The sequence below is a fragment of the Camarhynchus parvulus genome, chromosome 7, assembly GCF_901933205.1.
Source record: "Camarhynchus parvulus chromosome 7, STF_HiC, whole genome shotgun sequence".
In the NCBI taxonomy this organism is placed as follows: domain Eukaryota; kingdom Metazoa; phylum Chordata; class Aves; order Passeriformes; family Thraupidae; genus Camarhynchus; species Camarhynchus parvulus.
In genome coordinates, this window is record NC_044577.1 from 33,067,868 (window position 1) to 33,094,017 (window position 26,150).

The 26,150-nt window shown below is 39.5% G+C and overlaps 1 protein-coding gene across 5 annotated transcripts in view; it reads right to left on the bottom strand.

Annotated features, from left to right (window-relative positions):
• The window catches only part of LRP1B (LDL receptor related protein 1B), a 634,192-nt gene that overhangs the window by 263,935 nt on the left and 344,107 nt on the right, over positions 1-26,150 (bottom strand). For all 5 annotated transcript variants that reach the window (XM_030951951.1, XM_030951950.1, XM_030951947.1 and 2 more), the window contains exons 6-7: positions 23,054-23,311; positions 4,571-4,733 (exon numbers count right to left, since the gene is read on the bottom strand). In XM_030951951.1, the coding sequence (XP_030807811.1) occupies positions 4,571-4,733; positions 23,054-23,311 (421 nt within the window). The remainder of the gene's footprint in view (positions 1-4,570; positions 4,734-23,053; positions 23,312-26,150) is intronic.

The window sequence follows — 26,150 nt, forward strand, 5'->3', positions numbered from 1 at the left end:
ATGGCAGTCACAAGTTTGAATGACTCCAGCAATGACTCAATTGTTCATCCCCTCTGGTTCTCCTCTTCCCTTTCCTCCCCTTCTCCCCCTCAATCCAGCTTCTCTTTTATTGACCTCCCATGTGCCCTGGCAGCCCAGAAACCCACCCAGGTCCTGGCTGATCACAAGCAGAGTGGAGAGGTCAAGGTGAGACCCCACCTGCAGCGCTGCCTCCAGCCCTGGCATCCTCAACACAGGAAGGACGTGGAGCTGCTGGAGCCACTCCTGGAGGCCACAAAGATGCTCCAGGGACTGGAGCCAGGCTGGGAGAGCTGGGGGTGCTCAGAGGGGAAATGGGAAGGCTCTGGGGAGACCTCAGAGCCCCTTCCAGATCCTAAAGGGGCTCCAGGAGAGCTGGAGAAAGACTGGGGACAAGGGATGGAGGGACAGGACACAGGGAATGGCTTCAAACTGAAGGAGGGCAGGGTCAGATGGGATATTGGGAAGAGATTTGTCCCTGTGAGAAGGTGAGGCCCTGGCACAGGGTGCCCAGAGCAGCTGTGGCTGCCCCTGGATCTCTGAAGTGTCTCAAGGCCAGGTTGGACAGGGCTTGGAGCAACCTGGGCGTCATGACAGGGACAGAAGATAGGCTGAGTTTTAAAGTCCTTTCCAACCAAAACTCTTCTGGAATTTTGTGGTGATGCTATGGAGGCTCATGTAGGAGGTATCTAAACCATTTCCTTCCTCCTATTACTGCTCCTCACATCCTTCCACACTCAGCCTTGCTCTGCACATCCTCTTTGCAATGTCACCCTGTGTAACCTCCAGTCACACATCTCCCTATGTTTGAACAGTTTTGTCAGTGGATGCTACATCAGTACCCTCGACATTTCAAACCTCACCTCCTTGAACTTCATCTTTTTCCATAAGCCTGGGAAATAAAGTGGAAAGTCGTGGCTGGCATCCCAAGAAACCATCACAGCCATTGGTACAAGCTACACATTTCTGGAACCAGGAGTAGTCACAAGGTTGCAGCCTCATCTGCTCTTCCTGTCCTTTCCCTATTTTCTGGAATTCCCAAAAAAATCAAAAAATGGGTGTGAAGAGACATGAAGACACCCTGGTATTTCTATGATTCCATGTCTGAGCAGTATGACCAGGACTGAAGTGTTGGGAGGGATCTGCAGCACATCCCCCTGCTCCAAGGCATTTTTGCTCTGTAAAATGGTGCAGTATTTTCTCCATGGCCATTGTGGTGCAGTGGAAGGCAACAATTTGCCTTCAACACTGGAGGCAATTAAGTAGACATATTTACAGAATGAATATGAAGATGTACACAGTTAGCATCCCACAATATTAATTCCTAATGTTCCTGAATGCATTCAAATATCACATGGCTTGAACAGCAGGCATTGCATGCTTCTTATTAAATACAAAGAGATGCAGAGCCATAAAAAAATAAAATGCTCTGTGTAGAGCCATTTAGCTGGTTGTGGCAGAGCTGGGAGAGAACCTAAATCTGATCTATCCTCTTGTGAGTTTTAAATGTGTTACCTTCCCCATCACCAATGTCTGATGATCAAAGTCTCATGAATATTCCAATGGAATAGTGGCTGGAATACTCTGAAAAACCATTCCTCATGAGTACAGCAGAACTGAACTGAGGATCTCAGCTAAACCCATTCTAACCCAGCTTGTATTTGTTTCATGTTGACAGTCAGCAGCACCATCATCAATTTTACACCAATTTCATGGACCAGCAAAAGTAATTGCTTCTGTTCCTTGACCACTGAAGAAAAGAAGTCCTGTATTAAAATTTATCAAAGCTATCAACTGCAGACATATGGAGCCAAACATCTTAGTTCAAAGGCATTTGATAGATAATATATTATTGTAAAACAATTTATTCTCCCTCTCTGTTACCAATTGCCACTTCATTTCCTACTCTCCTTGTCCCAGCTTTTCCTTCAGTCCATGTTTCACTGCCGTGTCTGGGCTCTGAAGTGCTCCAGGGATCAGTGGATGCACATTCTCTGCCCCTGGAAATGCTCTCCTTAACAGATCTGATACTTGCACTGTGCTACCCTTAACTGATAATTAGTTAATGAAAGAGATGAGTACCAGACCTGCAAAACCCCTAACTGGGGAAGTTACCAGCTCACTGGGAGCAGCAGAAATTTTTCTAGTGGTTGTGCATTAGATTTAGTCTGGAATAACCAAAACATCAAACACAGTTCAGAATGATAAAGTGCTGAAATCCTGCCAAAGTAACGTGCTTGGAAGAGAAACATAAACGTGGCTCTTCAAGAGCTGTGTGAATAGCAAAATTTTTTTTTCCCCTTCAATTTCAAATTCAGTTTTATGAGAATAAACTTTTATGAAAAGTTCTTTCATTCCCTGTGTGATATGAAAGAGGCTCAGTAGCTCAAGTTCCATTGTGAGCTCGCAGGAGAATATATCAAACCATCACCGCTAACCATCGTACAGAACTTGCAGGCACACAGATGTAAAATTTACCACACTCAGAAAAGCTGTTCCTGAGTGCAGCAAGGGGAACCATTTGGAATGAGAAAATTTTCCACCATGCCTTGGCTGTTTTATGGATAAAAGCAGAATTTCTGGTTCATGACATAACTGAACTCCTAACGCACGGATGTGAACATGCAAGAATAGCAGGGCTTGACCCTGTGCTACTACACGAAATTTATCACAGACATAAAGGCTTGGGATCACACTCTGAATTTTTTAGCATTGGAAATGGTCCCCTCTGAGAAAGCAGCAACTCATTCAGAGCTTAACTTGCAACACAGGTTTTACTATGGATGCTTTCGTCATTTTTAAAATAAAGTAAGCCCACAAAGTTATCAAGAAAGCAGTACCACCCTGAAACTCTAACACCAAAATAAGCTGCAACTACAATTAGCATGAAAGGGTTAAAAGAAAAAAAGAAGGACAAAAAAAAAAAAGACAAAAGAAAGGATCAGGAGATTTTTTTTTAATAGCCAGAATGTTTTTTTTTATTATCTGTTTACATTCTGTATCAAAACCCAGTCAAAAACTAACATAACAATTATATAAATTGGGGTTTAGCAGTTAAAATGTATGTTAGGTATCCAATGAACAAAACATACATCAGCTAATTAATAAAAATGCAAAAAAAAAAACCTGCAATGAAATAACTGCTGAACTACAAAACATGCACTCTGACAAAAATTTCCACACTGTGTTTTCACCACAAAATAAATGGAGATTGCTTAATGAGAATAAAAAACTGTAAAATATCATTGTGACCTTTCCTCCAGGCCAGCCCTTCCCTCTCCTCAGAGCAGCCACTCTTCACCTGGCTCTGACAGGTGGCTCTGAGCAGGAATGGTTTGTAGCCAGCAGATAACAATTGATATCTCTCATTTTCCTGTCCCTCCTCACAAAACCAAAGGCTTGGGCACAATTCCTACATCCCTGACAGTTAAGATTAGCTAGTGACAAGCTTTGGATTCATCCAGTAAATCCAGCAAAGAATATACAAGTAAAAGCATAGAAAAAAGGCTGCTGTCAGCAAATATGAAAGCTTCAAGTTCTTTCAGATCAGAATTTGCAGAAAATCAATTTCTACATGAATTTTTATTTTTCTCTTTAAACCACTCTGCAGTCAGATCAAGTCAAGCTTACCATCTGCTGCAGAGAGAAATACAGCTCTACTCGAGATCACATTATCAAACTTCTTTGTAAACTTTACATGCAAGCTGTTCCTGTCAGAATTGAAGTCATTGTGATAATGCTTCTTAATATTCGTTCAGGCTTTAAATAAAGACTGACAAAAGTCCACATATGGATGACAAGCTGTTCTACTGTAAATATTTCTGTATTTGTTGAGAAGGGGCTTATGGCAGTTTAGGACATATTCCATCAGGGATTTTGGTCTGAACTACTTACTGACTAATAAAACCAAGGTAAAATCCTTGCTCAAAACCATTACCAAAATTTAGTTATAAATTAATTTGATCCTATTTCTACTTCTATTTAGTAATGCTTTTACATCATTATAGCTTAAAAACTGTTCCCAGCTGGTGGATGTTATAAATTGGAGGATATTTAGTACTCTGTATTTTAAGCAAGGCTTAATTCCCAACTGGCACTGAATGTAGTTATCTGTGGGACAGAAAATGGTAATTTTACCATTAGAGCTGACCCTCTAAAGAACAGTAAAATTCTTCCACTCTTTTTTGTGTAAATAAGCTCGGTACACTCATTTCCAATATCCCTGTAAATGAGGGGATACAGCATAAAAATCCTTCAAAAATTCCTTTCCCGCATCCTTTAGTTAGAGGCACAACTTACAGAAAAGCAAACACAAAAGCAAATGTTGTGACAAGTAGGGACTAAATTGTTTTCTCAGTTTGGATTCCATTTTGAGAAGTCACAAGGCACATGCTGCAATAATTATTGCAATTAACAGTTAACCATTTGCTCCAAGTTCATTACACGTTATTGCTTTAGCGTAGCAACTACGCAATAACTCAATACAGCAAAGGAAAAACAGTTATTAAAGCACTTGTGTGAAATAAGTCTTAGTGCAAAGAAAGAACCTTACCCTGCTGTTGGATCAAGAGCGATGGCCTTGGGGTTGCTCAGGTCCAGCTCGATGAGGGTCACACACACTGAGCCATTCTGGCTGCACACAAAGATCCTGTCGCTGACGTGATCCACAAAGTAAAAATTCCCCGTGATCCAGTCCATAGCTATTTGCTGCACATCTGCCAAAAAAAAAAAAAGGGAAAAAAGAAAGAAAAAGGAGCTCAGGAGTACAGTTTCAATCCAAGTGACTGCTGGCTGCTCTGCCAGCAGATGCTCCACTCACTTAAAGAGCTCCAGCTACTTTACCTCTATCACAGGGCTTCTAATAAGGAATCTAATTCTCTGTACACAAATAGGGATTGGGGAGAATTTTTTCCTTTTTAACTACAGACATCTGATTGCAAGCACAGTGGTTTGAAAGACACACATTTGTTTTGAGCTCTGTTAAATATTTTTAAGTCTGTCATTGTGATTTTTTATGGTCTCCTCAGAAGCAGCTCCACTAAATGATGGTGCACCTGTGAAACAGCTGGAACACTGGTGGTACCAGGCTGCTGGGGAAGGCAGCTCTGATGGCACTCAGATTCTGGATTTGGTGTTCTAGGATGTCTGCCAGACCCTGGGGATGGTAAACTTTAAACTTCACATTTGTAAAGTTAAAAGGACTTTGTTGGTTATATTTAAAGGGGACTAAAAGCAGACCAGAAATACTTAACAGAAATAAATAAAATATGATATGCTTGTCTAAAAGCACCTTAACTATGCATTCATTTTCATTTAAAATACTTTTTTCTTGTAGTTCTGGGGTATCTGGATGCTGCCAGATTTCTGACAGTTGCCACAAGAAGTAGCATTGAAGTAAATTTTCTGTGATAATATAGAGACATTCACTAACAACCAAGTTTTCCTTCTCAGGACTCTGTGGCAGCTCCACAGCACCCTAACACAGCTGCTCTCTCCATTCCTTTCCTTGTAGGATCCTGGAACCACCCTCTGTAAATGCCTTATAAAATCTCAGTTTTTCCTATAAATCAGCTGACCTGCCCATACACCATCTTAGTGTTACAGTTAGCAAAAAAAACAGAGAATTGCAAAGAACATAACTTTATCAATTCTATTTAACTAAGATTTCTTTTCTTCCTCTTCTTATTGACAGTATTGTATTGATACCACTATGTAGGACAGAATTAGTTATTCTTTAATAACAAATACTGCAATTAATAGAAAAATATATCCTGTTAAATGTTTTCAATGATCAATATCAATGATTTTTGATTTTAAAAACTTAAATATGTTTATTATATTATGGTGCTTTCAAAATAGTGCTAACATAAACTGAGATTCTGTCATGATGAGAAGCCAGATGTGATAAAATATCATTACACAGAGAAACTGTTGTTTGGGTTTTTTGTTTACTTTTAGTTTTCTGTATGTTTATAATCCTTCAGATGGGGAATTTTTAGGTTTGCTTTCCACAATCCAAAAAAAAATGTTGCCTCCATCACATCCATGCTGCACTGCAGAGTAGTAAGTAAACTTGATTGGAGAAAAATTGAATTCATTGAGTTTCTGATGATAACTCAGGGCTTATGAGCCTTGTACTTAAAACAGACATGGAAGCTCATTTATTGTCCTTCAAAGTGCAGGTAACTTCAATAAGATTTACTCAGTGAAATACCAGGAACACCAACTGTATCCACCTCAGCCACCCCATTACACAGTTCACTGCTGTCTTCTGTCTCTCCCATTCCTGCCCTTCCACTACTCATTTCCCTTTTAATTCAAAGGGAATATTGGGCCTGATAGGTCCTATTACCAAGATCTGCTGAGCCAGAATAAAGAAATGCTCCATTTAGCCCAATATCCAAACTCCAGAGAAGGCCAATGTCAGATGCACTGTGAGATATGTGAAGACTGATATATTTCAGGCAATAGAAAGAAAACATTTTTTTTCTCCTCCCTTTTTCCAAGCAAAATATCAGACATGCTTTTAAAAATGCCACAAGAAAACTCTGTGCCTCTGGAAACCAGTCATAGTTAAAGCATTTCCAACGTGCCTGTTTACCATTTTCTGAAGGTGGAATAAAAAAATTTATGGTTTACTGATTCAGGGACCCTTTTGAAAATTGCAGATAAGCTCCTGTGTAACAGAAGCATTTCAGAAAATATCTTTTAAATGGGACAAAAGGTACAAAAGGGATCCAATTTCAAACATTTGTAGAAAGAAAACTAGTAATTAAATTCCTGCAATGAGAGCTCTAGAAGATTGCTGTACACTAGGAAGTTGATGAAAAGGAACAAGGTTAAGTAGCAGCCTGGTGGAGGAGTTTTTCTTATTGTGTGAAGAATGTACCTATTTTGAGATAAAAGTGATACATATGTGAAAGGCACATCACACACAGGTTATTGGATTTATTAACATGACAGTACTTAGAGTTATAAAATGTTTGCTCTGTTCTTTCCATAGGTTTTTGGTAACGTATCACAAGAAATTGCACCAAACAACTTGTTTTTTTTATGGAAACCAAGAATAATTTGTTCAAGGTCATATTAGAGATAACCATTTGCATTAGGTAGTTAAAACTGAGCTCAGCATTCCAGGAAAAGTGAGACATCCAGAAGCAACACCACACCATAAACTTTGTGTCAAACAGCACTGGTAGCTGTGAACACTTCTTTATCCAAGTTCCCTGCCCAGCAGGATTTGGGAAGGCCATGGAGCTCCCAGCAGCACAGGCTATTGGAGAGGTTTAGGCTCATTCCAACTGCATTCCTTGTAAAGCTGTTCTTTCCAGGGCATGCCATCTTTCATCAGTTTTATCACAGAGTTTCCAGAACAAGCAACACATTAATTCCAAATAATTTTCTTCAGAAGAACAGACTGCCAGAGAGATGTCCTGAATCAAGGATTTAAAGAAACTGAAAGAGTTAAAAGTTCGGCTAGAATTAGTTAGGGGGGGGATAGAAACAGTTAAGAGTATAGCAAGAAGAAATAATAAGGGATAGTTAATTCTTAGCAGATGGAATAGTTAAGGCTAAGATGTAAATAATGTATTTGTCTTTACTGTGTTTAAAGAAGCAGGATGGGATGTGCATCTAATTGTGAAAAAGAAGAGGACCTGGGCCCTGAAACTTGAGCTATAGCCAAGGGGTCCAAAGCCTGCCAACAATGCAAAAGTAAAGAAGTAAAGGTCACTTTGACCTCAGAAGATCAAACACCCATTTCAGAACCCACTGACCCATCTGAAGTGAGACTGCACAAGAGTGAAGGAACTCTGGACTCATTTAAATACATTTTAATACTAAACAGGGATAGGTGGAGTTAGGTGATGAATCTGTATTAGGTGTTTTGGGAATTATATGAATATGTAAGACTTTTTTACATAAATAGAGCCTGTGATTCTTCGCACGTGCCTTTGGAAATTGTTCTGTTTGTGCCCGGCACTGTAATTTACACACCACTTTTCAACTTAGTTGAAGAATTATCTCTCCATGCTTCAGTCCTGCTATGCAAAGAACACTTCCCTCCAAACCAGCCCATCACTGTCCTTAGCAATTCCTGTGGGCACAGAGCACATTTGGCATTTGTGTCTAGGAGGCACCAAGGATCTGCTCCGGGGTTTGTCTCTGCTCCTGCCCCCTGCGTTGGACACATCCACCTCCTCACCAGAGAAGTTTGTAAAGAATTGTACAGCCCCGCTCCCCCACTAAATTAAATTCTACATGAGAAGTCCCCTCAGCTGGCAGAGAATGGGTTGTGTGAATGCCATTTTATCTCCATGGTTTGGCAGCAGCCTTGCATGAGGCTGCTGTGAATGGCTCCCCAGCTATCACACGAGTTGTACCCACTGCAAACCACTGAGGAAAGGCTCTGGTTGAACTGGGGACTTTTAAAATATATATGAAACTTTTTGTACTCAGGAACTTCCTGAATTCATTTCATGCCTATTTCTGGATTCATATTTAAACCCCACTATGTGCAGATGTCTGGTCCACTCACATCTTTAAAGTAATAAATCTTTTTTTCTTTCATTTGCATGGTTTCAGAAGTCTCTAAAAAGAAACGTTTCCCCTTGAAAACACACATATTTATTCTGAGCAATCTTCTATATAGTTCTGAGGGTTTTTCCTATGTTAATAACAGTTTCCTTGGAGCATTTCTGCCAAATGTGATCATCTTTCCTTTATTACTTTCTAAAAACTAGGATTTCCTCTTAGGGACTTCATAAAGAATAGTTAAGACAGCGTATAGGTTAAATTCTGCTCTACTTAATGACATTATGTAGACTGTGGGCACAGCAAAAGTGTGTCTGGGAGTGAACTTTTCCTATGTCTTTTAAACACTCAGACATTATTAGACCTTTAGAGAAAATAATAATTTCATATAAGAGTGGCTAAATCTTCAAAGGGTTCTAGAAATATATGTCTTATGGCCAATCCGTAGTTTATGGAAATCAGAGAAAAACAGAATGGCTCTCTTCTTTTACTTTGATTTTCCAACATATATCTTGTATGAATTATTACATTTATTTCCATTTAAAATCAAGACTAGTACAAGACTTCAGATTTTCAGCAAAAGAAAGGCAAAAGCAATGACATATTCTTGTATTTCTGTTACTGCTGTAACCAAGGATTCTGCCTATGCACTATCTGTTAAAATCAGTATTATATTAACAGATTTCATTTTTTCCCAGATATAGAAACAAAAATAGCAAGATTTTTCCTGTTAAAAGCTTCAGTATAAGCATTCCTTGGTTTTAATGTAAGAACTGATCTGAGGAAACTACTCAGGGGAATTCTGGAATTGTTGGACTGTTTTTGAGAAACTCCTGAGTGAACTGGGGAATATTTTGGATTAAATGTAATTAAAATTTGAAATATTCCTTGAACTCTCCATAAGCTTCCTGTCAATGATAAAAGACATAGACTTAGGTTCTATTGCCTTTTATAGTCAATTTTTCTTTAGTCTGGACATTACTGCAATGAAAACTCCCTCATATATGCAGATATAAACCAGTATTGAGTTCATATTTAGATTTTCCCCATATTAATATATATTTTAAATATATATTTGAAAGTACTTAAACAATCTTTGTTTTTCACATGGAAAAGTTGGGTTGTTTTCTAGGTTTTTGTGTGTTTTTGTTTTTAATTTTTTTGTTGTTTTTCTTTTCTTTTGCAAAAATTTATCATAAAGGAAGAATTATTTTGATTATTTTAAATTACTAATTTTTCTTCTATAACTAATTTTTCTTTTATATATGTCCTTTATGAATGCAATGTCCAAATTGGCATGGCCAGACTTTGTTTAATTTATTATCTAATTAGAAAGAAAAAAAAAGAGATAAAATTATATATTTATCAGGGAAGAAACAAACTTTATTGCAAAGACAAGCAGAAAGTCACTTGGGAATACTTTTTGCCTCCACTGAGTAAAAAGCCAAGTTTGGAACAAGACAAGGAATACCAAGTCTTCTTTTTTTTTTTTCTCCAATAGCCAGTGATGGTGAGAGCAGGTAAGAAGTGTTAAAACACATAAAGGACAAGCTGTGAAACCCTGCAGCATCACTGCCTTTGCTGTGCCACTCTTTTGACAGTAATGCTCCTAATTAGCAGCCCAGACAGCCTTGTACTGACACTGTGCCTTGGGAAAGGGAAGCTGGAATGGATTTTCTCTGTGCCTCTTCTACTACCAAGAATTTGCCATAATTCTGTCTGCAATGCCACTTATGAATATGATTTTTATCAAAGATGTCACCATTCAATAAGTCAGACACACTGGTGTCTCAACTTTTAACAGCCATGTCCGGAGTGATTATTACATAAGTTGAGAAATGAAAAATCAAGTGAAAAATATCCATCCATCTTTTTCAAACTACTCATCCTCAAATATCTGATTCCTCTGAATTAAATCACCCTTTGAGGATACTCTTTGTGAGAAGCACAATGAAGAACCTAAAATATACTCAGTTTAAATAAGCACTTTAAAGCATCTAGACTTCAAGTTCCTCAAAAGAAGAGAAAGCTTTTCCTTTTCTTTGTGGAGTAAAAGCATTTCAATTTCAATCAATTTGGTTACTGACAAAAATATTGTTGGCCTTCTTTCAACCCTGGAGCATAATATACTGCATTAAAAACCTATAAATGTGAGCACGGAGACAATAGCACTTTCTCCAAGCTAAATAATTTTCAAAAATATAAGAATAATCTAAATATTATGAATACTTAATGAAAGCATCCTGATGGCTCAGAAAGACACAAAGTCTCTCAGAGACGTGGTTGATTCAGGTGCTCTGAGATGCAGGCATTCAGCTTCCCAGCAGGTACAGAAAAGAAAAATTCTGGGCATTTGGTGAGGAACTGGAACAGGTTGTGGCTGGAAGTGGTTGTGGCCCATCCCTGGAAGTGTCCAAGGCCAGGCTGGATGGGGCTTGGAACAACCTGGGATAGTGGGAGGGGTCCCTGCCCTTGATAGGGGACTGAGATCATCTTAGAGGTCACTTTGAACCCAAACCATTCTGTGATTCCACGATTCTACATTGGCTGAGGTGGAATATTGAGCAGTTACTGAGAGAGAAACGTGAAAATGTGGCTTTAATAAACTTCCTTCTTCCACTGGGGATCCAAAAAACCAATATTAACAACAATGATGACAACAACAATCATCCTCCTTTAACAAATTCCTTCACACAGCACTCAGTGGAAATGTGATGATGCCCCAGAGGAATTTTACAGCAGGGTAGCAAAATCTGGCCCTAAATTCTTAAGCATTTTTAAGCATATTTCTTCTTTTATTTTGTTATAGAATGATTCTATCAGGAAATGCATGGAGCTTCTGGAATGAGTAAGATGAATGGAATTTCTGTTCTTGGGCCCTGCATCACAGGGGCATCCAATGGGCTAAAGGAGCAAGGAGAAAGTGTGAAACAATTAAATAAGGGCCTTGTGAGTGGCCCTATCTTTTAATCCTGACTGTGAAGATTTTTTACAGAGGGTGAATTTTCTGACATCAATCTCATGTCAGAAATAAGTAAGAATGGCTGAAAACCATAACATTCCTAATTTCTGCATTGCTGAGTCTCAAACACATTGCCCAGTGATTGCAAACCTGTAATGGGGTCCCAGTGGCCCGTGTACATGCTGAACAATAAAGACAGATTTATAGAGGTACATAGCTATAACAGCCTTATTTTTTTTCTTTTTAGCTGCACATTCAACAGCTTCTTATAAATCTAGTGAGACTGTAAATCAAACCCAGTTATTTACTTCAGAGCAGTTAAGTCACCCACTGTTAAAATTAAAGCATAATTCAGCTGCAACAGGCATCCCATCAGGCACGTGGCCTCGGAGAGCTGCTGTGGGGACACGGCCTGGCTGCTCCAGGCTGTGACATTCCCTTCCTCCAACCACCTCCCACCTCCCTAGGACTGCCCCCTGCATGGGCTATGGACCCCATAAATCATCATCACACAACAATAAAGCCACTTAAAACGTTTTTTTTCCACAGACAGGCTAAGCAGCGGATGATTGCAATGCAAAGGGATGTCAATAAATAGATGGAGTTGCTTTCGCAATGCAAAGTATTCAATGGAAATGATTTCCAGAGGAAGTTTGAACAGTTTAACACCAGAGGAAAGCAACAGTGCTTCAAGAAATGCTTTTTGGGGAATAATTGAGGAGTGAATTATGCCTCACAACACTTAAAAAATGGGTTAGGCAACCCAGGAAAGGAAACTCACTCTGCACTTTTTTTTGTAGAAGGCAACATTTGTCAGAGAACTCTCATTCACAGGATCCAGATGTGCTGCAGGTTTTTGCAGGTACCATGCAGGCCACAATTTTTTAGGATAATTTCATCTGCTGCCCACTCTAGTTGCTGTTAGCAATAAATGGTCTATACAATATTTAATGCAGGACATGCCATGCCCCACTGGTGTAAACCATTCCTAAAGGACATTAGTACACTCAGTTTTAATCAGAAGCTAATACTGATAATAGAGTATTTAATTTTGTTATACAGACACATTCACATTGGGCACAACAGTCTTTGTCTTCATCTCAAACCACAAAAAACACCAACCAACCAAAACAAAACAAAACAAAAACAACCCAACCAAACAAAAAAAAAAAAAAAACCAACCAAAAATACCCAACTTTATTGCTAAAATAAATAGAACTTGCTTTTAATATAATTAAAATCTGCATACGGTGTCCATTTCAAATCCAGCTTGAGAACTACAACTTAGACAATCTAAACATATTCTAAGTATTAAAAAATATTAGACTATTACTAACTGCACAGTTAGTAAACATACACCTCATTTCTTCACACAGTATTTTGGAAATAAAATCCTATCATGTACTTTACTAGATAAAAAGCCTCTTTTTTAGGGTTGCTAAGGAAAGAAAAAAATTCTTGTTTTATTAAGGACATTCAGTTTTTTCTTCATCTTTTCCTTTCCCCCTAGCAGAGGGATCATCCCACCATCAGCAGGCTGGCACTCCTGCAAGACTCTGAAACCACTGCTCAGCACCTACAAAAGTCATCTGAGAAAAACAAACAAATAAAACCCTTCCTGCCTACCAATGCTGCCAACAGACAATAATAAATGTATCCCATGTAAACATTACCTCATCCTCCCTTTCTCCCTCTCTGTCCTTTTCTTTTTCTCACCCATTTATTACATATTTTCAGTATAAGAATAGTAACCTTTGAGGAGAAGACTGTTATTCATTATATGTGACCTCACCAACAAGACAGACAACTGCCCAGACTTAAAATATTGACATTGTTACTGCACTTAAAAATAATTTAAAAAATCATTGTGAACTTAATTCCAGTAATATAAGAAATAAAAATAAAACATGGCTTTAGATTTATACATAAATTATTTTTCTATCCATTTTTAACCAGACATTGGGCCACTGCTTTTTTTGTTGTTGCTTATTTATTTCTCTCATCACCCCAATAGTGCTGTTATTGGTTTACCTGAGCATTATCTTAAACCAGAATGGCACCATAGATCCCATTAAAAGTCTCATAAATCACTCACACAGCCCGTGTTTCCAGAAATATGACTCCAACTCAATGTGCTTGTATGTCAGAGCCTGACCTTTGCTTTCAGAAGGCTTCCAGCCCTTCCCAAAACTGCCCACCCCAGGAAGATGTGAGCCTGTAATCCCAACTCTTCACAACCCCTGAAGCTCCAGGCACCTTGTGCCAACCTCTCCCACCTTGTGCATCCCCCAGCATTTCAGGTTTTAAACCTCACAGTGTTTGTTATTCTCTGTTATTCACAGAATGACCAGGTTGGAAGAGACCTCCAAGATCATAGAGTCCAACCCAGCCCCAGCACCTCAACCAAACCCTGGCACCCAGTGCCACATCCAATCTTTTTTAAACACACCCAGGGATGGTGACTCCACCAGTTCCCTGGGCAGCCATTCCAGAACTTCATCACTTTTTCCATGAAAAACTTTTTATTTCCTTTGACATATTCTACATTTAGAGGGGAAAAGACAAAACACAGCATATTCCCTTTCTTCCTACATCACTGCTCCTTTCGTGTAAACAGTAGAAACAAATTGTCCCAACCCATGCAAAGTGCAGAGGAGAGACACAAATCTGCACTGCACCCTCCTCCAGGTCCCCTTGGATTCCTCCTAGCAATAATTTATCTACCCATGAAAGTTTTGCCTACCCTGATGTGAGCTCTGTTTTTAATAGTTGAGTGAAGCATGTTTCTAAAACTGTCAATTTGCACGCTACTAATGTTCTGTTTGGGAATAGAATTTGGGAACATTTGGGATCCCTCTGCGCTGAGGGCTCCCAAAGGCAGCACAGGCCATGGTGTGACACTGAGGGGAGCAGGGGCTCCACTGTTTAAAACAAATCTGAATTCTGCAACGAGTTGTACAGACTCGGTGACAAAACAATATCACCTCTGAAGAGCCTTAAAAGGAAAGTACATATTTTCAGTATATGCACAGGGAAAGGCACTAATATTTTATAACACATTATACTTATGTTCTTATATAGCAATAGAAGAAAACTCCCCAAAGTTAAAAAGTGTGATAATGCATTTAAGTTAAAGAGCAATAAATGACATTCAAGACAAGGCCAAAATTACCAAAAAGAGCAGGATGCCCTGAACTGTTAATTGTGGCACAGACTCCTCAGTCAGCTCATTATTTTTGCTTACACAGTGTGACAGAAATGTTATGGAATTACACATGCACAGAGAACCCAAACTTTGTCCCCAGCTCAGAACTGTCACAGTGAATGCCTCGCCCAGCACACAGAGTGGCAGCTGCTGGGTGACATGCTGATAACACTCAGGACATCAATTTTGTGCAAGCAAACTGACCCTTTGCAGATCCTGTCCTTATCATTTCATTGCTTACAGTGATTCCAACACTTTCTTTTTTTCCAGAACAAAGAAAATCAGATTTTGCCTTTGCCTTTAGCAAAAGTGATCTACTTCAGACAGAGCATTTGTTGCATGAAATTGGTCATTTTTTGAAACATGCTTCACTCAATTATTAAAAATGTGCAAGAAAAACCAGGATTTTATTATATTGAACTCAACTGACAAATAGTGAAAAGGATAAACTTTGATGTTACATTTTATTTATTGCATGATGCATTTCAAGTTCTACTCCAGAGCTGAAGCCACAAGAAAGTTCAAAATAAATTTGTTTCATTCCAAGTAATAACCCACAATTTTAGGTATTGAGAACAAAACCAATATTTCCACAATCTGGAGATATGAGTCGTTGAGCCAGCCATTGTTCTGCCAGTCAAAGGAGTTAAAAACTGAAGAAAGCAATCCTATATTAAATCCCTACAATCAGACAGTGGTTTTAATTTGTCATGTCCATCACAACCTAAATAATAATCACAACTTTGCAAAAGATGCAATTCATCTTTTTGTAAGGGCTCCTGATAAAGTGATAAGGAAAGAACAAATCCTTTATTTATTCTGACACACACAAACTTTTTGGTGTGTCTCTGCCACAGACTCCAGTCCAGCACAGAAACCCCCAGGCTGCTGTGAGTACAGAAAGCAGATTAGGCTGGAGCTTAAGGTGCTGTAGCAGCTGATTTTAATTTCATCACATGTGTAGCTGCTCTTTCAGATTTATTTCCATTAATGCAGTTATTCATTGCTATTCCTTTCTGAAAGACAGAAGGCCTTTCTGCTCTCTATTTATCCTTTTCCCTGCAGCAGAACAAAGCATCAGATCAAAACCTGAGTTTCAAAACAGCAATTTCCAGAGGCCACAACTTTGATCAGGAGTTGCATATTTGTGATTTTAGTCTATGAATCTTTTCATTGCATAAGACATACAAACAGATCTTTATATCTTTTTTCTTTTCCCTTTTCCTGCTGCTTCCCCAAGATTTGCAGCAGGTGGATTGTGTGGTTCAGCTGTGCCATCCCCCGTGGGTCACTTCCCTGCAGACTCAGATCTCTGTGTAGCACAGAGAATTCCTAGCCCTGCTCAGGATCATTGCTAACAAAATACTGTTCCCTCATGGCTTAAGCTACTGATAAATCCCTCTCTGGGATGGACTTTGGTCTGCAATTGCTCAAGTGCTTCTTTTTTTATATGTGAACATGGATCCAGTTATGATGTTGGATGTAAACAAACCGTATTTTGGAGATTATAGTTTTTATGTCCCCTTTGTTCCTATAAAGGCAAAAGTACTTTGAAAGCAGACACAGACTTTTTAAAGTTTCCTGCAATGTTGATCTGTGCCTCAGGAAAAACCTTTAGGAGGCAGAAGAACTCATTTAATGACACAATCCAAAGTGCATGATGAAAAAGATAAAAAGCCCAAAACCAAGAATTCTTGACTTCTTGACTTGACTTTAGTAGTGTGTTTTAGGTTTTTAATGAAGTCTGAATTAAATATTTGCATTCATAAATAAATATCTGTATGGAAAATTTGCTGTCAATTAGTCTAAATGAAGCAAACTTGGTTAGCAATGTATGTGAGTTGCATTTACAAAGATATTTTACCACTCAAGAAGACAACCACTGGCTAAATCATAAGAGATATGAAATTTATAGAGACAATAATAAAGTGCCGGTAGAAAGCAAAAAAAAAGTTATGCATATGCAATTAGCACATTGAAATATCCTGAAATATTAATCATTTCTTTTATTGCCGTTAAGAAACTTTCCAAGAGTGCATTTGAAGGCTCAAGTCCATAAACAACTTTACTGAAATGGGCAGCTTAAAAGTGTTTGTCTCTTATTTATCTCCTATATCTCTTCTCATTGGAAGAAAGGCAGAAGACAAGCTCCTGGGAATACTGAGGAAATGTGGGATAATTCCAAGAACAGTTCCAGTGGCTACCAAGTAAAGAACAAAATGAAGCCAACATGGTGCTTGTGGTTGTCAAGTTTTATGGAAAAATGTGAGTCTAATCCCATAAAACATGCAATAATTAACGACATATTTCAGGAAAAATAAATGACTTGTGAATATGGTTTTTGTACTTCACGACTGTTGTATATGAAGAAATAAGTGCTTTTGTGAAATACTCATTACAAAACTGTGATTTACATTAGCAGAAACCTAGTTATCTACACATTCCATCTCTATAGCCCCCACAATTGTTTTATTCCACCTTAAAAACCTTGTTAACAAAATCAAAATGCTACTGTTTTACAAGCAGCATAATAATTCAATTTGACAGAGACAAAGAGTCCCTCAGAATTCTGACTGATAAATTTACGTGGCGACTGCTACTTTGACAAAAAAGTCCTTTTTTCTTTACAAAACCCTTCTGCTGCTGTGGGAGTTTGCTTGCTTGCTCTTGTATTTCCTCCCTGGTGCAAGAGCTTTTCTGCCAGGGATGGGTTGGGTTGTAAGGAAGACATAAAAAGATCCACTCATGTCCCACTTTAGGACAACAACAAATCTGGAATTAAGAAGAAAGTCCAAAAATGGTGAGCTAAGAAATTGATAAAGCGGGGAAAAGGGAATATGACAATTCAGCAGTGATAATTTCTGTCTCTTGGCAGAGGGAACATCCAGGAGACTGATCCAGGCAGAGCCTAGGAGTTTAGAGAAGGGGAAAAATACAAGACAAAACAAAAGCGATCAAAAATTTGCACTGAGAAATGCCATTGAGATAAGGCTTTTTATTTCCTGTACTCAGTCTGAGATGAAACTGTCCAGGACACAATTACTGAAGAGTAAAAAAAGAAGAACAGATATATCAGGCCAGCTTTGCTAGGAACAGAAGACAGACACAGGATTTTTACCAATGTCAATGCAAGATCAATTGTGGAAGCTGGATGTGTAACAAAGCTTAAAAAATAGTAACATCACATCTCTGAACAACTAAAAAAATCCATTTGTGGCAATTAACAGTCAGTTAATAAGTAGCTCTGGTGTCAAAAAGGATTAAGTGCAGATCACCTCTAGCTTTGGAGGGAAATGACACCAAGTCAGGCTCTCTGCCATGGGAGCTGGTGCCTCAAAGTGACACAACACAATGTTGTGGTGACAATACTCAAACCAGTAGAGCAATTCCCAAGCCAGATGGAGAAATCTGTACCTAAAAGATGCAGCAGAACCAGACAGATCCTTCACAAATAATATTTGGAACCCCCTAAGAGAAGAAAGGCCCTCTTAGGGTTTCAGCTATACAGATTATATGTTAACTTCTGTAGTACAAACACCATTGAGAATTGAGGTATAAACCTGATTATATGAATATTATTCATTAGAAAGGATAATCAATTTGCAGTAAACACCACAAAGGATGATGCTCAAGTGATTGTGCTTGCTGGAGCAGAAAGTTTGAATGAAGAGATGACCTACCCATATCCTTCCACTAACCCTGATAACCATCAAAAAGGCTGTGCAGAACCAAAAATCAGCAAAGACAAGGAGCTAAAGAGAGGAGCACAGTGATCAAAGGAACTTTCTGTACAGGCCTAAGTCTCTAAAGGAGTCTTGGCATTACAGTGGACAGAAAAACTCTCTGAAAAAGGACAATTATCAGATAGCACCATTTCCTGCACTAAATGAAAGCCCATACTGTGCCTGGAAAGCACCTTGTCGAGGCTGTATCAAATCCTGGCTCAAAAGTTCTGTAAGTTCAGGGACACCAGAATGAGGAATAAAACAGTTGCAAAGAAAGTATTTCCCATATAATGGAATGTGAACATAAAAAAAAAAATGAGCTTAAAATATTGGAAAGCACAAGGAAATTAAAACAAAATGTAAACAGGGAAACACAAAAATCCCAACAGACACTGAGAATACATGAGGAAGACTCAGGAAAGATGTACAGGACAGAGATGGACCAAGGATGGCCCAAGGGGATCAATCCTGGTTTCCTGTGGAGCATCACCAAGTTCCAGAGCAACAGCCTGTGCTGGAACCTGTGTGAGACAGCATTCATGAGCCACCTGGGAGAGGACATCAATAACAAGGTGATGAGGCCCAATAGACATGGCATTTCCAGAACAGCAAAGAGGATGGTCTGTTTAGAAGAACTGCAGGACCTTAGGAGACTGACTGGCTGGACAGTGAAAGGAGATGGGAAATCATAGCTGAATAAACAGTGAATGAGAAAATTTTCCTAGTTTTGTATATTTACTCTTGGCTCTGTCTAGAGCACCTAAGAAGAAGATGTTGACAATATTAAAAAAAAATTAAAAACCTAAAGCCAAAAAGCAAGAAAGGCCACCTTTGGACAAAGTTAGAAAGTCCATAATCCCAAAACCAGCATTTGACCAGTCTTCTCAGAAATGCAAGGATGGCAATGCAAGATCAGCCAGAGTTGAGAAGTCCACACTCAGGAAAATTACTCTGTGAAACTCTCTTAGGACACTCTTCTCACCTCCAGTTTGGGCCCCATGACCAATTCAGGTGCTCTGAACACTACTAAGGAGCCATGTGAGGTTTAAATCACCTTTGACATGAAACGTTCTTCTTTCTGTGCATCCTCAAGGCACATGGGCTGTCTGTCACAGGAGGAAGAGCAAACCCACATCCTACAACTGTGTGACAGCTCTTAGAGCCTGTCTGGAGCCAAGTTTGGGGCAGACTATGTAGGAATAAACACTTTCCCCCAGATCTTCACAGTTTTGCTCCTGCAGAGTAAGCCAAACTTTGCTCTGCTTTGCCATGAATATTCATGGCAATTCACAGGAATTTCTGACAGGAACACCATCTCCTCCAGTGCTTGGGGTTTCCTTCAGTCACTGAGCCTCATCAATGCCAAGGGAAATTACTGCAGCTACTCTGAACACAGCAGTGGTTATGGATAATCATTGCTGAGAAGTGGTTTAGCTCGGGAGGTGGAGGAGCCATTAGGGGGACCAAAATCAGGGAAGGAAACCGTAATGTACCCAAACAGACACTCCTGGCTCGTGGTCAGATTCCCTGGGCTCACTCTCTGATGTTCTTCACTCACATCCAAAAAGTGAGAGATCCAAAAAGCCAGCCTGGATTGTGCCCAGAAGGTCAGGTACGAGGTTTGGGTCCCACAAGCTGAGAGGCAAATCCCTCTCCCTCCAGAGACTCCAGCCCCTCCAAACCCACCCCCTGCTCCCAACCTTGGCAGGTAAAAACTGAATTAGTACAGAAGAAACAAGATGTTTCTCTTAATCCAGAGCAGTCCTGTCCAAACACAGCTGCCAAGAGAAAAGCCTGAGCCCCTTCCCAGGTGAGGTGTGATCAGCTGTGGGCACAAAGCACAGGTGGCAAAGCTGAACACAGGCACTGCAGCACTGCTTGTGGTGTGCTGAGATAACTGAGTGCCAAGAAAAGCTGAATCAAACGTCAGCCAAGCAGAAAATATCATGCATCATCATTGAAGCATCATCCCAGAAGAGATTTTGGTATATTCTGCAGAAGAATAGCAGCTAAAACCCAGGTTGTGCTGCCTGGCGCTGGTTTGTAGAGCATGAAAGGTGCTTGCAATGATGAAGACACAAAATGCCTCCTAAAATGAGGAAGAAGGAGATTCTTGCATCCAGAGGATGCTGCTCTGGCCACCTCTCAGCTCCCACACACCAAAGCATTAATGTAAGACTGCACATCATGGCTTTGAAAGGGCAGAAAATTGGGAGATTTTCCACATTCATACCATTAGAAAGAATTTTTGTTAGTTTGGGCCTAGTGATATCAGTTTAAATAAATGATTGTTGCCGAAAGTCTCACTGTACTCACTGCAGTGGGCTGTGAGGTGTCAAGGAGCACCTCTGTTACTAGGGACAGAGGTTGTTCAAGCCTCCCTTACAGGAGAATCACCTCTGAAATTTGGCTCCAGTACTGTCTGCATAAATCTTTCCCAAGAAGAAAATATCCAGCTTCTCTTCCAAAAACTTCTTGGTCTTAAAAAGACAAAAGGTGAAACAGCGTGACAATGCCTGGCCTTGGCTGAGACCAAAATGCCTGTGCTGATACTGCTGTGCCTGCAGAAAGCTGTCTTTATGTGAGGGGATAAAACTACTAAACAAGCCCTGAGATAATAAATATTTTCAGAGTGAAATTAGCCTAATTACTAAGCATGAGGGGGCATCTCTGGAGCTGCACCCTGTTCTCCAGAGCAAAAAACAGCCAAGGGCAGGCTCAGCCTCTCCTCAGCCTTTCCCCTTCTGCAGACCAAGTTCCCCAGTGCTTCAAAGGATCTGATTCCATCCATCTGGGACTCATCCTCTCCAAAGTGAAGTCACATTGGACTCGTCTGAGGGTGAATGATAGGAAATTACAGTCCTCTAGTTTCTTTCCTTTGTGAATCCAAAGCTCATGTTCAGTACCTGGAGCTGGTGCTGTATGACCCATCATGAAAACGAAGTCATTTTCATAGTCCCTGCTTTCCTAGATGGAGACTTTCATCTTTAAAGATGATCTGTATTCTTTGTTCCTAACTACAAGACTTACTTGCCTTCACTGAAGAAAACACTTTGAATAAATCTACTTCAAGCAGTCCCAATCACTTTGTATAGCTGACTTTTCTAGCACTTTTTGTGTCAAATGCAGATTTTTTTTTCCACTAACAAAATGATTAGAAGATTGGAATAAAAAAGATAAATTCCACAAACACTGCTAAGAAAGCCTTTTATGATTTTTCTTTCCCCTAGTACTTTTAGGAATAACCAATTTCACACAAACACAAAAGAAAGCTTCCTATGAAGAACAGAATGTACAATTTTATGTGAATCATCACCCCATGGCCCTGACCATTTATTTGGCTTGAGCTGGCAGAGAATGCAATTACACTCGAAAACATTTTCCTTGACAGAGTAACAAAATTAATTTCCCTCATCAGGTGTTGTGCTGTATGATGAAGAGAAACAGCAGAAATAACCTGACAGGTAACAGAAGGTGGAGCGAAGAAAAAGGAGAATTTAAAATTAAAACTCAATTTTGCAGCAGCCACAAGATTATCTGACAAATATACCAGGCAGAGCAACATGAGATCCCTGCCATGTCCTGGCAGGAATAACTCCAGGGGTGTCTAGAAGCTCCTAATTAGGTGAACAAAAGCAAGTTTCATGCTGTTTCTTCCTCTGAGGAGACATGCCCAGACCATGGGGATTGATGCAGCTCCACTGAGCAACACAACAGAAGTGTCTGTGGATGTGTGTGCTTGGGAAAAACACTCCCACAGCTGCATCTGTGAGAGTGTGTCAGTCAGAGCTCCCAGCAAAGTTGTTTTATTGAAGTCCCTAAGCACTACTTCCCAAATCAAAATCAAAGAAAAAGTCAAAGCAAGTCTCTACAGTCAGTTCATGTCCAAGGGAATTATTATTCTTCATCTAAATAAGACTGAATGATTACCATGAAGTTTGAGAAGAATATTAGATACCACAAGCTGGTGTGTGCCGGCACTATGAAAAATGAGCAGCTCATTAATTCCAGCACTGTGTTCATTTCAAACCCATCCCAGGGCCTTGATTTTGCAAACAGATGCAGCGCTGCAGGTCTGGCCAGCACATGACCAGAAATTCCCTGGACATGCAGGGAACAGAGAGACAGGAACACAGGGTGGAAGGCTGAGGTCCACTCTGATGGTGCAGACATCACGACAGGACACACACACAGAGTTCAAAACAAAGCACATTTTGCCCAGGACTGTGGTTAAAGTAAGTTGTAACGTTAAGTTCTTGGTCTGCTGCCTGGGATGTGAGCTGCTGGCATCTTCCCATTGTCATAACCATGTAATGGGACTGATGTTGGAAAATAAAACAACTCAAGGCATGTTCCTTACAGTCCCATCCCGTTTGTGATTTGTACAGAGACCCCAGCCAGCAACAGTCTATAAAACCACACATCTTAAAAACCTTTGCATAGACACAAACACTGGGAGCTCAGGCTGAATATATGAGTTAAAAACCCTAAAATCACTTCAGTGTGAGCTGCAATATTTAATGCCTCAAGATTGTTTAATTCCAAGCCCAAAAACACTTCTGCAGGTCCCCTTCTGCCAGGACAGACACCACTGTTGTGCCAAATACTCACTGTGAAGGTTCTGGGCGATGCTCACTGTCCACTCCTCTGGAAAGGTGCCAGCTGGGGAGATCTTGGAGCACTTGAGCTGACTGGAGAGGTCTCGGGACTCCAGCCAGCACAGGGTGTCCTCTCTGTAGCTGTAGTCCAGGGTCACCACTGCAGATCCCTTCCCAGGGCTCCAGGAAAACACCCTGCTGCCATTCAGGTACAAAACCTCCATTGTCTCAGGGCTTGCAACCAGAAGAAGAGGAGGTCGATCAGCAGGCTCTGAAAACAAAGTGAGGAGAGTTTAAAGGATTAACAGGCTGTGTATTTCATTTTTATCTTTTTGGTTTTAATGTAGTTTTTAATGTTCTTACCTGCTTGTTTTAAGATATGTAATAAATTGGTTTTGTTTTTATTTTCATAACTATCATATATTCCCAATTATTAGTCTATTTTATCCTGCTGTTCAAATGGTTCACATCATTAAAGAAAATTAATTACCCCAGCCTCACAGACCCTGTTTAATTCCAAGTATCATTATTGCAACATTTTTCATGCCTAAGTCATAAAATGAAATACAACTTATGCAAATTATTTCTATCCAGATTACTGGAATTTCAAAAAGAATTAAGGCCAGAAAAACCTGCAGAACTCATGAGGACACATGAAATTGTAAGATGCTTTTCATATAAGAGTCTGTAAAATAGGACAAAACCTGAGGAGTGGATGCCACTGAAAGAAGTTATAACCAATCTGTCAATAAATCCAGTGCAGTGAAAACTTTAAGCAAAGAAACTCTGAAATTTAGGCACATGTGAAAAAAAAATTGTGTTACCACATCAGGAGCTCTCACCCCAATGTAATCTGCTTGTTTTCAAAGGAATGCATCAATGTTTGAACACTGCATTGACATGCAGCACTTCCAATCAACATTCCACATAATGGAGTTCTCAATTTTCCCTAAGCAGTTCCAGATGTCTAAATGGTGGAAAAAATGGCATAAATAAAAGGATTTGACAAATGGTACTTCATCAGCAGGTCTGAATAAAGAGAAAAGAATATTTCAGTGAGTACAGTGCTCAGTGGTCTCACACAAAGCCACAGCAATACGTGTTCTGTTCTTTGGTAATATCTGCTTTTATTTAAGCATCTTGTTCTAGTTATTTATTTTATAATGTAAAAAACCTTATTTCTATAAAACTTCAGTGCATATTCTTTCCATGGTGGATTTAATTTACTCCTTATTTATTTATTCTCATTCCATAAAGTATATTCTGTCTTGTTACACATCTTGTCCCTCTCCAGTGAATCCCACATGAACATTTGTAAATCCACACTTCTGCAGTGTTACTTTGGAACTTACAGCCTGTCCTCATCATCCCCACATTCCCTTCCACCCATCAGATCAGATCCAAGCATTATTTCCTCTTTGAATTTCAGAAGATATCCAAGAACTGCAGGGATTGAATTTCTTTGCAAAACAATCCCTTGAGGTGAAAGCCACGAGTGAAGCTCTTGAGTCTTGTTTGTTTTTCCCTTTCCAAAAGATAAAGTAGTGGAGGGGAGGGGGAAATTCTCACTAAGCAATTTTTTGTTTGAAATCTGCCAGGTAGGTCCCTTTGCAGTCAGTGCCTGTGAATCTCTCTTTCCCCTTGTTCTTAGCAACTTTTGCTACCCTTGAGGAAAGGCAGATTTAGGAACTTCTGTCCCTAGGACCCACTCACCCCAGACTGGTACAAAAGGAGAGTTTCCATGTGCATCCTGCTGAGTCTGGGGATTTATTTTCACATCCAATGGCTCTGTGCTCAGCTTCTCTCTCCCCACAAAATAACACCACTGCCTACTTCTGGATTCAATCACTCTTTCCCCAGCTCCCAGCAGTGTGGAAAGACCTTTATTATGATCTTTTTTCCTCTTATTCTGCGTGTTAAGCTGGATATTTCCAGAGTCTGCAATATCTAAAGCCTCAAAGAGAAGGCAGCTCACAGGAGCTGTTTGCGGTTTCAAAGCCGCCAGGTGGTTTAGGGCTGGGAGAGAGAACCAGACCTTTTCTTTGAACTGACCTCCTGAAAACTGTAACGAGGATTTAACACCTCACTAAACTCCAGAGAAAGGCTGTATTTTGGTATTAGGGTCTAAGACATAAAGGAATTCTTAAAAGGAATTCAGTTCAAGCCTCTTGAGCAGCAGTTGTAATCAAACCTGGCTGCAGACAAAGGTGCTGGAAGGACCTGTGGCATTGCCAAGAGGTTCTGCTCAGCAGGCACCATTACACATTAAAAATACAGAAACTGGATTACTGGCCTTGCAATTGCATTTTTAAAGCATAAACACATTAAATAATTCAATGGATTAAAGCAGTTAATCCTGGTTTTGCACAGTAGGGTAGATTACCTGCTTCCTTCGGTGTTGCTCAGATAAAGGCTGATTTCAAAATTTGAAAAATATAATGTACTGATAATAAACCAGTACAAAATATATATATTTCATAAAAACATATAAATTACCTTACTGTATAGCATAATGCAGATGAAAAACAGGAGATACTAAAAAAAAAAATCATGTCTTCACTCTCACAAAAACTGCTTGTCTGTTCCTGGAGAACAGATTCTACACAGCTTAAAAGTTTAGTGGACAGATTTAGGGTGAGTTCCAGCGAGCTGACAGCAGCTTTTCAAACAAGTGGACTTCATGGGTGTTATTTTCACAAGTTTTTCTTTTTTTCTTTTTTTTTTTTTTTTCATTTTATAGGAAAGATAAGATGTGAATAGCTCTTTAATCCAGGGAAGTTTTATGATTCATCCTTCTTGACTAAAATGAAAGCATCCTCCTTTGAATTATGTTTAAGATAGAGTAGTGAAAAGATGAAAGGCTTGCATTTCCCTCCTACCTGATCTTGTCTAAAATACAGATCAATAAGTGATGCCACAACAAATCAGAAATGAAGGTGTTTTGCACTGCCAACAGACTTCTCATCTGAAAAAAACCCTCTGAAATGCCAGCATTTTTTATTTTTTCCACCACAATGATATGAAATGCTTAAACTCCAGAATTCAGGGTTTACAAACATCTTCAACCCCCTTTTCCTGGGGTATACATTGTAAATCATAAGAGCTTTGCT